Source organism: Microtus ochrogaster, assembly GCF_000317375.1.
Source record: "Microtus ochrogaster isolate Prairie Vole_2 chromosome 14 unlocalized genomic scaffold, MicOch1.0 chr14_random_1, whole genome shotgun sequence".
Classification (NCBI taxonomy): domain Eukaryota; kingdom Metazoa; phylum Chordata; class Mammalia; order Rodentia; family Cricetidae; genus Microtus; species Microtus ochrogaster.
This window is the reverse complement of record NW_004949096.1, coordinates 36,405,361-36,422,318: the sequence shown is the minus strand read 5'-3', so window position 1 is coordinate 36,422,318 and position 16,958 is coordinate 36,405,361. Positions and strand designations below refer to the sequence as shown.

Here is a 16,958-nt window from a genome sequence, read left to right as displayed (position 1 = left end):
TGAGATTCAGGGGCTCTAGGTTCAATACTTTATCAGACCAAATAACAAACAAGGCCAAGCCAGGTCAGAGGCCTGAGCTGAGCCTGAAGCTAAGCTGGGTATTTCCACCTGTGAAACCTGTCCCTGAATAGACTGTAATAGACTACGCTTTATATTTCTATCGTATTTCCACTATTTTTGCAGCTTCCCGTTTTAAAACCATCACAGATTCACAAGAAGTTACCAAAGTCAAGCAGTACAGAGACACTGAGGAAGCTGACCTCATCTGTGACAATAGTGCTTCTCAAGGCAGGAAACTCTGCAGCCCATTTATTCACCGGGATTTCATTATTTAAAAAAATATACATATCCTTTTCTCTCTTTTTTGTCTTTTGTCTGTTTATCGAGACAGGGTCTCTCTGTGTAGCTCTGGCTGTCTTGAAACTCATTCTGTAGACCAGGCTGTCCTGGAACTCATAGGAATCCCCCTGCCTCTGCCTCTGCCTCCCAAGTGCTGGGATTAAGGATGTGCACCACCACTACCTGGTTTAAAATATATCCTTTTATAAAATGAAAAATTTTAATACAAGTGGTTACATCTTTCTCCAGGTCTGCTGTTGTCCTTATATCTTCTCAAGGAAGGTTGTGATACAGTTTCTGTCTGGGGATTATGTCTGAGGCCACTCACACTGCTCTCTGGTTCTGAACATGAGTGAGTGCCCTGTTTTCTTGCATATCTAGCCAAGAGTCCTTTCTTAAACCTTGGAAATGACTGAACAGACAGAACAGACATATATAAAGCTCCATCTACAGAAGGAATCAAGCTAATCTGTAGCCAACATTCAAGACTATAAATGCGAGTAAGTGTATGGAAAGATGACATCAGAAACACACATTTATAATAAATATCACATGCATCCTGGAACACTGATTGTATAAAACCAGTAAATTTTTTTAGGTCAAATTGCTTTTCAAGGCGTCTAGAAGCAACTTTGCATTTCCACAGGCTAAGGATCTCACTGATTCCTGCCAGGTACAGTGAGCTTGGATTAAAAAGTCTAACAGGGAGGGTTTGCTGCCAAGGCAGAAACATTTGAGCCAATTAGAACAGAAAAATATGACTCGGAATAGAAACTTGTAGATAATCACCCTAGAAGGGAGAGACAGGTACTGTATGGCCGCACCCGGGCCTTACTGGGGCCTTGCTCTGGCTGCACTCGGGCCTCACTCGGGCTACACTCGGGCCTCACTCGGGCTACACTCGGGCCTCACTCGGGCTGCACTCGGGCCTCACTCGGGCCTCTCTCAGTCTGCACTTGTCTGCACTGCGTATGGTGATGGAGTCATACAAAGCAGTAGTACTTGTGACTTTACAGGTCTAAACAGTGATGCAAGTACAAAATAAGAAGGAGGTGGCTTTTGCTAACTTCTAGAAGGTGACTAGAAAACAGAAAATCAAGTGGGGTCCTTCTGCTGTGGATCCTGTGCTACTGCCTAGGCCTCACCCCACAAAGCAGGCCCTGGCCTTAGGAGTTTCAGTTGGGACTGTCATGGAGAATGTAGGATTCCTGTTAACATCTGGACACCCAAATAATGCATGACATATATGCTAAAACGTCATTTGTCCTTACTCAAAACGCACATGGAACAGAGTATCCTATAATTTACTCACAGCAGCAGCCCAGTAGGCTCCTAAGGGGCAGTTCAGGGGCCACCTCGGTGTGTGAAAGTCAGAAAGAGAAGGAGGTGCCAGTCTTCATCAGGCACCATAGCCATCTACTTCTCTTAGGAGCCAGGTCACCAAGGCAAGAGGAGAACATTCAGAGTCCTCAGGGCCGAGAAAGAGGAGGGAAAATCACTAAGAGGGAGAAGAGGAAAAAAGGGAGGGGAAGAAGGGAGCTGAGGAGAGGTGAGTCAAAATGATTTGAAGTCAGCGTGTACACCAACCTGTGTGATTCTGAGTAATTCCTGACCCTTAAACATGTACCTGACATTTTAAGCAGAGGAAAGTGATTGTTCGGGTTCAGCAAAAACCACACATTTAAATAGAATGAAAGTGATGAGATTTTTGTTATTTTAGCTAAGTCTGGGCCTAATGTACCTTATATTCTCCATTTCTTCCTGATTAAATGAACTGAAAGTTAATAGTGTCCTTCAGCCTCCCACACTTATGGAGCACCTACTATGTGCACAATATCTACTGCTTCTGTTTAGTGCAGACTAAAGAGATGAACGAGACATACCTGTCTCTTGAGAGCTTCCGGGGGAACTTGAGAGGTCAGCATGTGTATGCTGGACTGGTGGCACCAGCAAGGTCATGAAAGGCCCAGAAGCTCATGGGGTGGAGAGTTGATCCTTACTCTGTGAGGAGTCGAGGGTACTTCATGCAGAAGGGAGAGTTGATTTGAACTTTAAAGAGCAGAGAACCAACCTTTTCCTTCCTTCCATCCTTCCTTTCTTCCTTTTTTCCTTTCTTTCTTCCTTCCTTCCTTCCCTCTGTCCCTCCCTCCCTCCTTATTTCCCTCTTCCCTTAATTCTTTATGTCACACTTATGATGACAACAGCCTTTTCCTCTAAGCATCTACTGGGGCTCCCTTCTAAATTCCTTAGACAGAAGCTCATTTCATGTTTGGGCATTGATTGTCTAGTTAAGACAACTCGACCGGGCGGTGGTGGCGCACGCCTTTAATACCAGCACTTGGGAGGCAGAGGCAGGCGGATCTCTGTGAGTTCGAGACCAGCCTGGTCTACAAGAGCTAGTTCCAGGACAGGCTCCAAAACCACAGAGAAACCCTGTCTCGAAAAAAACAAAAAAAACAAACAAACAAAAAAGACAACTCAAGCAGGATCACGTGCTAGGGTCACGGAGCTGGGAAGTGCAAGGGTTGGAACTTAGACCAAAGTTCACATTTTTACTAATTCTTTACCCAAAGTGCACCTACTATGTGACAGGCATAGTGACAGGTGCCAGGGTTCACATCGAGGCATAAGGCAGAGACATGGCTCCACAGTGGGCATGGAGGTGGCAGGTGACAATAGGTCACAACAACACAGACATAGAGAGTCACCACCCATCACATTGCCATCATCAGGGCAGGGAGCAAAACACTTCCCTCTACCTCAGAGGGCAGAGGGGCTTCTGGGAAAGCAGCTTTGCTGCTTCCTGTTGGAGCTCCTGACAGATATTCTGTGAGTGTAACATGGCAGTTATGGTTTGACGCCTCTCGTGTGCAGGTCTGTGGGCAGTGCTGTGTGGCAGCAGAGGACGGACTTAGAGAGCTTGCCCAGGCCTCCCCCTCCTTAGTCTTCCCCTCCCTTCCCCTTTGCCTCCTTCCATCCCCGGTATACATGGGTCTTACAGTCTGGGTTCTGCCGTAGTATGTGGCTCACACCTTCCACTATTACAGCAGGGCCACATACCACCTCTTCATGGGACTTGCTCACACTCTCCTTTGCCAGAGAACGGCTGGTGCACTAATGTCTGGTGACCAACCCAGCTCACTGAACAGAAACCAAACCCATCTTTGGTGTAGGGGACAGTCACAGAGCTCATACACACAGAATGGCCACAATACAACACAATTGCGTTCATACTCTGCACCCAGCAGTCTATGGCAACACAGAGTACAACATATAATACACAGCGCTATGTATATTGTAGGTGATGCCCCCATTTTCTAGGAGAAGACCAAACTAGAGATTTCACAACATGAATAAAACAGAGGCTGTCTAGCCTAAGTGAGTTTTGTCCCTCTGGTACCTCCTGCTCTGGACTTCTTACAGCCACTGTCAATTCAGGGGACTTACAGTCATGAGAGGCCTATCCCAGGAATGTCCTGGATTTAAGGACAGGAACCTGTGAGGCTCAATCCTGGTCATTTACCTTCCCCAGGGAGCCACCAATCTCTTCCACTAGCATCCAAAGCTGTATTCAGAGTAAAAACTTCCAGAAAAAGTGATCAGTTTGGGAGCCAAGGCCTATACCTACGACGTGAATGGTGCTCACCCCTCCGGGTAGACAGGCTCAGTTTGATACCACCATGCCAGCCATTCCACATTAAAAATACTGTGCTCATCATTTGAAAACCCTGAAATTCTGAAAGACCTGAACCTGCATTTCCCCAGGACAGCTATCAGAGAGCCAAGCAGCAAATCTAAGTCCCCGGGAAGAAGGAAAAGGACCTCAGGCTATCTAACTCCTCACCACACTCGGAGGCCCCTGGGCCTGCTGCACTTACTAAAGGACCCACCTGGCCCCGAAGGTAGAGAGCAGCACTCAGTTATCTTCCAGAAACCCACACCAGCTGATTCAGGAGCCTGGAGTGCGGCCCTGCCCCTCGGCCCTGGAAGTTCTGTTACCACCTTAAAGAATCTGCTTTGTGTGGCAGAGCAGTTCACCCTGTGCCATGGAGGCCAGCTGGGGGGCAAAGCTGCTCTGCTGTCGGCTAGTGCCGACACCCCCACAGGTTTTCAGTTTGGGTCCAAATCCTGTCCCATTGAAAGGCAGAAAACATTTATCCTCATCCCTAGCCTTCTGCAGAGTCAAAGCTGAGGCATGTACGCATGGCATCCAGAGATACCAGAGAGGAATCTAGCTGGAGGAGTCATGGGGTGGGGTGAGAGGGGGGGCACTTCCTGAGGCTCTGTCCTCCTCCAGATTTGAGGTGGCTGCTTTGAGAATCCAGGAAGTGACCCAGGAACTACTACAGTGTCAGTTCAGTGAAACTGACCCCTGGGAAGAGGGTCAGGCCTCCAGGACAGACAGGCTACAGAGCTGGCTGGCCCTGGAGTCCCCATGGAGAACAATAGACATTTGGATGTTTAGCCACATTACTGAATGTATTGACTGACAGACCCACTGGTTCAGACTAAACTCTCCAGGCAAATGAGAGCCCCTGCCAAGCTGTAGTTTCCTCATCCCCACCCCATCCCCTCTCAAGCTTCCCCTGTGTGCATGTCCATCACTTCCACCAGGTTCCTGTGTTCATGAAAGTGTCCATCCCCACTCACACCCAAAGCCTGGCCATGACCACAACCCCAATGTGTATAATTGTTAGTGCTCAAAATAAAAGCAAATGAAGTTTAAAATCTATGATGAAATAAATAAATAAACAGCAAGGAGACCGCTGGAAACAAATCCTCTCAAATTTTCTTGAACTTGAGTAAAATGTGGAACCTTCCTGGGGTGAGGGGAGAATAAACTCCCCTGCAATGTTGACTTTACTTGTTTCAAATTATGTTACTTAAACATGCTCAAATGTAAAACTATATATAAATACCTTATGTTTATAGAGCTGTCCAACTATAAATGAGAAAATTAAACACAAACCATGCAGCATACAGCAATGAATCTCACGCCAACTGCCCCAATAGCAAGGGTTAGAATGCTTGTGGCAGAAACGTGGCCCTGCCGCACTGTGGCAGAGCTCCGGACAGTGCGCTCTTGGGTCTGCCGGCTCAGGAAGAGGTTCACCTCCTCATTTTCTCTGTGCCCTGTCAGGGCCTCTTACAGCAGCACACCATGCTGTTCCTTGTCCTTTGGTTTTTCCTTGGCACACACACATTTTTTTTTCACTTAAATTGGACCTGTGTCTTTTCTCCCCTCATTGTTTTCTAGTGATCAAGGTGTTAGGACTTGGTACAGAAAGCTTACAAATTCCACAGTCCTCCCTTATTCACAGTGACCATCTAAGACTTCAGTTACCCATGGGTCTATCTGCAGAAAATATTAGGTGGAAAATTCCAGAGGCAGTCTAAAGTTTTGACAATAACTATTACAGTATATCATTATTAGTGTGTTACTATTATTTTTAGCTAATCTCACCGAACATAGCATATAAATTAAATCTCATCATAGGTGTGTGCGCCCAGGAACAAATAGCATAGTTAGGGTTTGGTAGTCTATGTACGACTCATGGCTTTAGGCATTAACTAAGTATCTCAGGATGTTCACCCCGTGGGTCAGGGGAGGTCTCCTGGATGGCAAGGAACCATGTACAAAAAAAGACAAAGATTGGAAGCTCATGTGAGTCCTGGTTGGATGGTTGTTATTCTAACAGTTAACACACCCTACTTAGACTGTTTCTGTTTAGATTATCATCAAAATTAAAATACACAATTAACACAATCCTGCCAACGACCCACAGGCATCGACTGTGCAACAATGCTAAATCAGCCTTGCTACAAAACGGTTACAGTCAGTGTAGAAAATAAAGGCATCCCTCTGGAGAGCAGAGAAGCAAAGATAAAAGAGCGGCTTGGATTTGGAAGGTTCCCTTTCTCCAAAAGTGCACACATGGAGTCCTTGAAGAGAGCTTTAAATATTTAGACGGTGTAACATCTGGTTTTGAAACTGGGTACCAGCTTTGTGTATGGGTCAATGGACTTGGAAAGAGAAAAACAATGCCATTCAAACTACCTTGGTCAGCATAGAAAAAAAAAAACTGTTTCCAAGTCCCTCTAATTTCCGGAGAGGAGGGTCACATTTGGAATTGCTTGGGATCCATCCTAACCCTAAGCAGATCTTGGCGATATCCTTCTATGTGCCCGTGCCAGCACCTTAGCTTGGGCGTCTGTGGTTTGGTCCCAGGCACAGTTCTGGTTGCCCTGCTTTACCATGGCCCTCGCAGCATCTGTTAGCCAGGCCTCTGGAGCCTCTCTGGCCTCATTTTACACACCCTTATTTCCCACCTCTTATCTACTCCTAATATTTGTGATGCTATTACATTGCGGGCAATTCTATGATGTCTCCCATCTCGTCTTAGGGAAAGCTCTTGAACTATTTCCCCACCCCATCCCCAGCTCTGTAGATCAGGAAGACCCTTGGCCTTCCAGGAGGCAGGAGCTATGATCTGCAGCAGAGGCCACCAGCCCAGATCCTGTTGCAGGCCAGATCTCAGTCCTTTAGATGAACAACGTGACTGAGCTGATCCCATCTTCTGATGTGAGAGATATCCTTATCCCAGGGTTGTGTCCTTCAACATCATCTGCTAGTCACTAGACTCACCCAAAGTCAGAGGGCCAGCGTCTATTAAATCACCTTCTGGGTTATTACAGGGTTCTCCTAAAATAGAGGCTAACTCCAAAACTTCAGATCAAGGTGCAGCCCTTACTGTCACTTCAGGTTGGCCTCAAGGATCTCATTCTAGTTTACAATGTCTTACTTACCTGGGGAAAATTTCAAATTCTTTCTGCTATGGAGGGAGGAGATGAGTGAAGCTAAAAGATGGATGGATAAATGGATGGATGGATGGAGGACAGACAGATAGATAGATAGATGCATACATACATACATAGATGGTAGATAATAGCTATGGATAGATTTGTCCCTTGGAAAGAACTTCTTACCTGTTACTCTTCAATCCTTTTCTTTCCTTTCCTATTTTTTATGTTTCAAGAAGGAACTTTATATTTTTAGATTTTTCCTTTAGTTTTGAGAATTCCATATGTGAGAATCTCACATATATTCCTTTATTTCCCTCTCCAATTCCTCCACGTTTTCCCCAACAGGTGTCTTTCCAACTTCATGCCTTTGTTTTGTTGTTGTTTGTTTGTTTGTTTGTTTTGTGTGTGTTTTGTTTTTGTTTTGGGGATAACCTGGTAAGTCCAGTTAGTACTGCCCATATATGCATGAATGTGGGGCCATCCACTGGAGTATGGGAAACCTACCTGTAGTTAGTTACACCTTCAAAAAATAATAATACTTGCTCCCCCAGACACTATTCCCTGCCAAAAATAGCTCCCCCACAAGGGGTGGGGCCAGAGATCATCTATGCTGAAATGTTAGCGGGCTTGGTCTTGTGTGGATAACCACAGCTACTGAGAGGTCATGGCTGTGACAGTCAGGTCGTGTCCAGAAAGGAGCTGTAGTTCAAGTAGACTTGATTCTGAAAAACTCAAAATCACATAAAATCAACTAAAAACTTGAGGTAAAAAGTAAAAGGCTCCTATTCAATGCTTTGTATCCAATGTCTCATTCCAGGAGATTTGGTTAAAGCAGCAGAAGGTGTCAAGGTCAAACAGATTCTATGTGCTCCTGAGTGGGCTTCATCGCAGTCCGTTTGTCCTGGTGTCTTAATGGCCTTTCTTCTCTCTCACTCGGTTCAAGAAGAAACACAGGCTTTCCCTGTCACAAGGCTAAGCCCCTCCTGCTTCTTACACGCGCTCTTTGTTAAACAGAAACCACTTCCTGTTTGAAGACTTCCTTTGATCCCACTTGCTCTCCTGTCCTCACTTAGACTAAATGTTTCCTGGGCTTGGGCCGTCCAGGTATTTCTTTACACAGACTCCACTTGGGCAAGTTCCAGAAGGCCATTGTCTTTTGAGCTCTTGATTCCTGTGTACCTAGCTACCTAGGCCTATCATTTAGCAACGAGGCTGTTCTTTCTCCATTGTATTTTCCGTCATCTTGTGGCATCTCTGTCAGCTGTGGATGACTGGATTTATCCCTGGGTTTCTGCCTTCTTACCCTAGCTTTATGCCTGGGTTATGCTGTTTGTGTTTCTTATCTGGTGGAGAGATGCATTCTTTGTGATCAAGATTTCTCACATATGAACTTTGTGTGTGTGTATGTGTGATTTTGCTTTGCTTTTTGGTTTTAGTTTTGGTTTGGTTTTGTGGTTCTATGGACTACATTGATGCTTACTATGAATCTGTAACTCTCTTTGAGCTCTATGGACATCTTAACAGTACTAATTGTTCCAGGGCATTAGCATGTCTGTTCTTTCTAGTTGTTAAAGTCTCCTTAATTTTCATTCATTGGTGTTTGGTGATATCTATGGTAAAGGCCATTTTTGGTTCGATTTTTCCTGTGCTTTATTTTTATACTTTTGGCTATTTTTAATAGGTCTGTTTTCATGATTTCTTTCTTGGGAATTTTGTCATTGGATGTGTAAAATTCTAGAGTTTTATGTATTGGTTTTATATCTTGCAGTTTTACTGGGTTTGTTTATCAGCCCCATTGCACCTTCAGTGGTGTCTTTAGGCTTTTCTATACAAGGAATAATATCATCTACAACCTGGTCTAGTTTGACCACTGTCTCTCTTCTATACAAAAATCAACACAAAATGGATCAAAGATTTAAATTTTAGCCTCTGAATTATGAAGCTACAAGAATAAGGGGAACACTTTAAGATAACGGTATAAGTGATGATTTTGCAGACATGACCTCAAAAGCATGGGGAAAATATAAAAGAGGGATTATATTAAACTAAAAACCTTCTGCATTGCAAAAGGAATAACTTTACACCAGAGTGAACAGACAGGCCACAGAATGGGAGAGGGCATTCACCAACTGTTCATCTGACAAAGGATTAGCATCTAGAATATAGAAGGAAGTCGCAGAACAACAAACCGAATACCTTGACTTTAAACACTTCTTAGAAGAAATTCTAAGGGCCAACAAATACATGAAAACACTCAATAGGATTGGCCATCGGCATAAACAAATCAAACCATAGTAAGATATCAAAGCACTATTCAGAGCAGCTAACAGTAAAACAAAACAGAAAAAAAATGCTGGTGGGAGGTGAAGAAAAAAAAACATTTTCACACACCCATTTTGCCAACCATAACAGCCTTTCGAACGGCCAAAAACAGAATGGCCATTTGATACAACTAACTCTCTTCTGGGTGTCTATCTGATAATGAAGCCAGCATACCAAAGAAACACCAGCATGTTTCTGCAGCAGCACTCATAATAGCTAAATATGGAATCAAACTCTGAGCCTATCAGCAGACAAGCAGACAAAGAAAATGTTTACATATACAATGGGATACTGTTCAGCTATAGAAGACACAAAACCCTGCCATTTGCAGCATGGACTTCAACCAGGAAGAAATATTGCCGCCCTGTGACAGCCTGTGAACGAAAAGCCTGGCCCAAACCCTGTCCTGAATGAATCTAAAATCTAGTTGGTTTTTGTTTGTTTGTTTGTTTGTTTGTTTGTTAATGTGCACTAGTACTTTGCTTGTATGAGGATGTCAGGTATCCTGGAATTGCTAGCTGTCCTGGGTGCTGGGAACTGAACCCAGGTCCTCTGGAAGAGCAACCAGTGAGTGCTCTTAACTACCAAGACATCTTTCCAGTCCTAAAGTCTAGTATTTTAACAGAAACAGAAAAGGGAAATTTTGTGTTTGTGGCTGCCCACAGCAGTCCAGGGCAAGTCACTTTTCACTTGCTTGGAAAAAATGTTTCTTTTTGTGGGTCACAGGACTCCCACTGCAGGCTTTTCGCCCATGAACAGACAACACTCCATTAGCATTCCTAAGCAGAATCTGGAAAAAGGCAGTCACCCCAGCCAGGTAGGAATGGAAAGCCCCCACTTGTTCTTTTAGCAAGTTTCCCGAGGCTCATTTGCATGTTTTGCATGTTGCATATTTCCACTTCAGGGTAATAAACAGCACATGTAAAGTCTCCGGATGCCATTATTTAGGAGATCTGCCAGGGTGGATTAGGCAAGGATCTGTCCTGGTGTATACCTAATGAGGCAGAAGCAAGTTCTAATGGGACTTCATGGATTCAGACCATAATTGGATTTGGTGGAGGGTGTAATTAAATTCCATTAAGAGCTCAAAACCTCTGCCCTAGAAAATAATGGAAAGGTCAGAAAACCTACCATTTGTCTCCAAGGGAAATATGGAAAGGCTGCAGAAACTCTAAGGACAGCCACCCAACATGGTAGATAGAACTGGGAGTTTCATCTTCAAGGAAGTGAGCTGAAAGCGCCGTGGTTGATAGAATTACAAAACTTCTGATAGCGCAGATACTGGGGAGTGGGTCAGCCAGCCAGCTTGCCATCAGTCACACCCCAGAGAGACACCTGCAGCACGCCCTGCTGTGTGCCCAGAGTTTCCAGGCTGCACGGTCTCCAGAGGTGATCCCCAGGTAATGGCTGTGGAGATGGTGCTGGCTGACTGCCCTGGCCAGAGCAACCTTCCTCTGAGAAGGAAGGGACCCACTGAGAATCCATCAGAGGCAGCTGCTCCTAGCCACACTGGATCCTACTCTGATGTTCCTAACTGAAATAGAAAAAAATTCAGGAAACTGGGGGACAGAAATCACTTTCCACTACTAGAAACCAATCAGAGACAAGCAACAGGTGAGGCAAGCATAACCTTGTTTATCAATTCTTCTTTTATGAATTATGCTTTGCTGGCACGCCTATGACTTTTTCCTTTGTTACAGCTCTCATGAGATTTCCTACATTCTGTTTTGTTTTGTGTTGACACAAGCGTCTCGTAGCTCAGGTTAGCCTCTGGCTTATTATTATAAACTAAGATGACCTTGAACTTCTGACCCTCCGGCCTCCACGCCTCTCCTGAGCTCTGAGATTCCAGGCACACACCACCACTTCTAGCTTACAGCATGCTGGGCATGAAGTCTAGAGCTTCAGGCGTTCCAGGCAAACACTCTGCCGACTAAGCTGCTTTCTTAGTCATCGGCTTTCTGCTAAAAGTCTTCTGTTTTTATCATTTACACTTATTTAGGTCTTCTTTGATATCTTCTGGGAAAACTTGTGAGTTTGAACATATAAATCTTATACATGTTTTGCTAGATTTATGTCAGCATGTTCATTTTCCTTTGAAAAACTATCAGTGCTTCCATGTTTTTAATTTGAGTTTCAAGTTTGTTCACTTCCTTCATGATAAAATGTTTATTGTCAGAGAAGCATTTTTTTTTATGGTGGTAATTTTCAAATCCTTGTCATAAAATTCCAGCATCTGATTCTTCTCATTTAGCACCTGCTGATTTTCTACTTTCCCTCATCCTTTTCCTGGCTTGTCATATGATGGGCAATGAGTTCCTGTTTCGTTCTGAGTTTCCAAAGGTCCCTACTTGAGTATGTTCCTCTTTCCACTTGATTCCCTCAATATTTCCTAACAAAATCAGATCACTAATTTACACCCCCTGGGCATGGGAACAAGGAGACAGAAAGCCAATCCGTCCCATTCACCACTACCTCATTATGCCCCTTATTGACATTTGGGTGAGGACAGGGGCTCAGCTCTCTGTCTCTCACTAAGAAGGAGAAAGCTGAGTGTTACTTCACATCATTTCACTCCTCTGAGACCAAGTGATGCTGGGGCTCAGCCCCCACCTGACTGCTTTGGGGCAGAGAGGGGTGAGAGTTGTGGTTTGAATCTCAAAGGCTTGTTTGCCACTATATGGACTTTGGAAAGTGGTTGGATCATGAGGACTTGGGACTAATCAATGGATTAGTTCATTGAAGGATTCATAATTTGATAGGCCATGGGAGGTAAAGTTGCACCTAATAGAAGAGAGTGGATCCTTGAAAGTACGTACTTGGGGTCTGAATCTTGCTCCCTCCCCTTTGCTCTCTACTTCCCAGTCACCGTGACTATGTTCCATTACATGGTCTCCACTATGATGTCTCACGGTCCAGAAACAGTGAAGCCAAGCGGCCATGATACCTTTGACACTGAGTCAACATGTGGGCATTTTGTCATGGTGATGGAAAGTTGAGAGGTGATCATGGTATCTGCTTCCCTCATTCCCATAGTTGACACCAGGGTGGACATCCCTTTGATCACCTGATTGGTAGATATAGAGGCTCCATTCATAACAGGCTCCAGTGAAACTACCTGGAGTGAGATCTAGAGCATTCTCTGCTTCCATTGGAGGAATAGAGATTGGCTCCCTACATGCCACTGGGTAGATAAATGAATGCTACCATTTTATGCTGCCTGCCTCCTCGGGCTATGGGAAACACATCAGCTCCCTGCTTGGACCCACTGCAATTGCTGGTGAGTGGGGTGGGAAGAAGGCTAAAGTGTCCTTTCCTTGTGCCTGATTCAAAGTGGACACTGTCAAGTTTTTCTACTGTTAGGTCACTGTCTTCCTGGTCCTTCAGCTATGGAGGAGCCTTCATTTTGGAGTGTATTTTGTCCATGATTCTTAGAATCCTGGGCAAATAATTGCCTTTTCATGTCTCAAGGTCCAGGCAGCCAGTATCTTTCTTCCCCTTCCAGCTTGTTTTCTGGGTATTATCCAGGATGTTGAATTATGAAGAGAGAGGACCCCAGGAGAGGAGGCTACTGCACTGACAGACCACAAGCCCCCATTATTCATCTGTTATTATTGTTCCTTTTGTTTTGTCGCATATGTATGTATATAAGCGTGCATACATACATATGTATGTATGTGGGCATGCAAATGTACATACATATGTTTGTGGGTGTGCAAATGTACATATGTATTTTTGTGGGTGTGCAAATGTACATATGTATGTTTGTGGGTGTGCAAATGTACATATGTATGTTTGTGGGTATGCAAATGTACATATGTATGTTTGTGGGTGTGCAAATGTGCATGTGCAGAGGCCTGAGGTTGATGTCAGGTGTCTTTCTTCATTGCTCTCCACCTTCTGTATCGAGGCCAGGTCTTTGACTTTACCAAGAGCTCTCCATTTTGTCTAGTCTAGCTAGCCTGCTTGTCCCATGGAGGCCCTATCTCTGCCTCCCGTGTGCTGGCATTACAGGCACACCCTGGGTTCTGGGGCTCTGAACTTGAGTCTCCATAGCAAGCATTTTATTCACTGGCTCAACCTGCCACCACTATTCTCTTTAAAAATACAGCAATTACATCCTGTATGCAATTCTTTATCATTTTACTTACCATAAGTTTTAAATTTCTGTTGAAAGCAGAACTGATTGCAAGTACAATTTTAAAGGTGAGATATAATTCCCCACTGAATGGTCGGAGTATGATTTACATAATCATTTTGCTATTGATATTCATTATTATTGTAAATTATGTACTGGTAAGAATGTATTGCTTCAGCGGTTTTTGTTTGCTTGTTTTTTCCATATTTATGATTAGTAGAGTGGAGTCCTGGGGTAGAATTACACATAGTCCCCTAGCAACAAGCAAGCTCTTGGACTTTCACCAGCAATGAATCTTCAACATGCTTTGAGACATGAGTTAACTTGAAAAGAGAACAGTGACTCAATTTCTCCTAATTTGAATGTCTGTGTTGACTAGTGAGGTCGACTAACCTATCCTTTTGTAACTTAGCATCCTGTCTTTCAATTGTTTATCTTCAGGGCCTACTTACTCTATTGGAGTAGCATTTCTAGCAGAAAAATCTGACAGTACAAGCAGTTTTCTGAAACTACAAAGACATATTTCAACATCAAAGATGACCTCAAAGAGAAATAACTCAATCTCCTGTTCAACTGCCGAACAGGGAAACACCTGCCGATTAAATGGAGATATCAGATAAAGATAAAACGTGCAGAACATTTCAGATCCTTTGGATAAGCCTTGGTCTTGAAAACCACACTGTTAAAATGAATACATGTGTCCTGAATCTTACCTGAAGCATGACTACGTTGTCACCTTCAAAGGTTACAAACACGTCGGTGTCACATTTCAGGCCTGAGATTCGGTTTTCCATCATGTAACCCTGTTGTAGAAGAGGAGAAGAGAAGGGAAAGAAAGAAGAAGAAAATGTTTTATATTTGTAAAGAATAGTTTATTTGAAATTAAAAGCACAGAACACTGTGAAGAACAAGATAGCCATGGATCTCTTACTCAGAATAATTTTGATCTATCTCATTAGCTTTGAAGTCATAAATACTATTTTGAGTATTATCTTTATTGATAGTAAAACATCTACAAATAGTCATTCCATATTTAATCAAAAGACTTCAATTAATTACACCAATATTCTTTCTGTTTTCCAAGTCTTCTGAATTCTACTAGTGACTTACACCAAAGTGTGTGAGAGATTGACACCTCCCTCCACCCTAAAATGCCCCTTCTGACCACTAGACTATGAGGATCATTGGAAGGCAGGATAAAAATTTCATGCTAACATTCCAAGTCTTAATATTATCAACTATTCTGTATTGCAAATCCACTCTTTAATTAGTTCCCTCCTCTTCAACCTCTTCCTTCTCCCTCCCTTCCCCTCTTTTTCCCTCCCCTTCTTCCTTCTCTTCCTCCTTTTCATTTCCTCAGGTCCTATTTCAAAGGTATTAGCCCACAATTATCCAAGAGCTGACTGTCTCCTCACATAAAGAACTGGTTCCTTAAGAAAATGTTGGTTCCGGTCCAGGCAAACATGAAGAAAGCAAGGTTTGCCTCTGGCCAAAGAGCTCTTCCCCTGTCAAGACCTCGTCATCTCCTTCAGTTCAGGCTTCTCCCCACAGAATATCTAGACTCTAGCTCTCTGTCGCTCCTTGCTCAGAGTCCCTGCTTTGAACTTCTCATCAGGTATGGAGTGGAAATAAAACTGTGTGATGATTTCAGATGTTCTAGGGTGCCCTCAGACCTGAGGAATTAGATATAACCTAACCAGAAGCTCTCCCCGGGCTTCTGGACAACTGGAAACGAAAGAGCAGGGAGAATACAATGCTGACATATGTAAGATCTGGTCCTTCCTCTCCTCTGGAATCACCAATCTTGTGTACCATCTAATTTCCTCAGATTGGGTAGGAAGGCTTGGCCTTACTTAAGTCTAAATCCTTAGGACAGCTGAGGTAACGTATTTAGAAGCTAGCCACGCTGAGAAAGAGCTGATATAAACTGCGAGCGAACCTAAAGACCCACCAAGCACTGCATTTCCTAAAAGGGATTTTGCAGCCACATGATTGAGTGCCTGAAATTCTAAATTTGAGATTCCAAATTCTTTGGGGACAAATGATTGTAAAGAGTTTTGTGGCAGGAGAACAATAACAGAAAGCCTCAAAAGCAGCCAGTTTGCAGATGACGGCTGGAAGCCCCTTCTCCTCAGCTTCCATTAAGGAACGGAATGGAGCGTGCACATGCGCACCAGAAGTCCCGCTAAGTTCAGGGTGGGCTAGGCGCTCCAATGCAAATTCAGGGCCTTTTCAGCATTTCTCTTACCTCTGTGGCTATCTTAAAAGGCATGACTTTTTTTTTCCACTTCTACTCCAATCCTGGCAGCTGCTCAGCATTTTCAGCTTGCCTACAATGTTGGTTTTTATCTCAAATTTTAATAATATTATCCTTAAAATTCCTTGAGTCGATTTTCAAATTATTTTATTAGTGAGACTAAAAATTCAGAAAAAGAATCTCTGTTTCCCAGTAATTGTTTGTTTTTTTGATTAAAAATTAAAGAATTATTTTTATTAATTACTAAAATCAATAAATTATCACCATAAAAAGACATTTAAAAAGACAAGTCAGGAGAAAAAAATAGGAGGCAAGTAGTGCAGACTCCCCCAGAATTTAAAGCCATCCTACAGTATACAGCAAGGCCCTATAAAAACAAACAAGCAAACAAACAAACAAATCAATGAAAAGAGGAACAAAAAATAATAACCTATACTACCAGAGATAAGTGGGTACCTGGGGAAGAACAATCCAGAGGCCATGGCTTAGGATGGAAACTTGGCATCACACAGCTAGAGGTAGGAGTTGGCCAGGATGGCAGAAAGGAGGGAGAGCTGGGAGGCCCACAGAGCAGATTTGGTTTTAAGTGAGCCCTAGGGTGTTCCAGGAAGAGGAGGGATATGGCAGACCATGGTAGGAACAATCAGAGGAGACCTCCTCACTTCCCTGGCATTTTGGAGTAGGGTTTTCTCTATCCCCTGAGACCTGCAAGGGAATCCCCGCATGCTCTCTGATTAGCTCCTCTGTCACAGTTCCTGGGTTCCTTGTTTTTAGTCTGTGTTCACAGCATGTGAATTCTGTATTCTATCAGAGGGTCACCAGCTTCAGTCTCTGTCCCCAAAGGTCCCTAACCTGAGTAACCACCCAGGATGGCACTGGTGCTGGAATCTAGATGGTACATGGCTTGTCTTCTTCTCCACCTACATGCCCAGCTGACTGCCCAGCCACCAGCCCCTCCTTGCAGAGAAGGGTGTGTGAGGAGCCTTGGGTGAGGTGTTTCCTCTCCTCTTCCTGTCTCTGTTCCCTTGTCTGCCCCTTTCTCACTTATTTTGCATGTCTTCACCCTTCTTATTTCTGTTTTCATTTCCCTTTCCCCAT

At 43.8% G+C, this 16,958-nt stretch overlaps 1 protein-coding gene across 1 annotated transcript in view; it reads right to left on the bottom strand.

Moving 5' to 3' along the window:
• Acoxl (acyl-CoA oxidase like) overlaps positions 1-16,958 on the bottom strand; it is a 249,683-nt gene that overhangs the window by 86,800 nt on the left and 145,925 nt on the right. Inside the window, 1 exon segment of the mRNA XM_005364451.2 lies at positions 14,317-14,406. Coding sequence (XP_005364508.1) covers positions 14,317-14,406 — 90 coding nt within the window.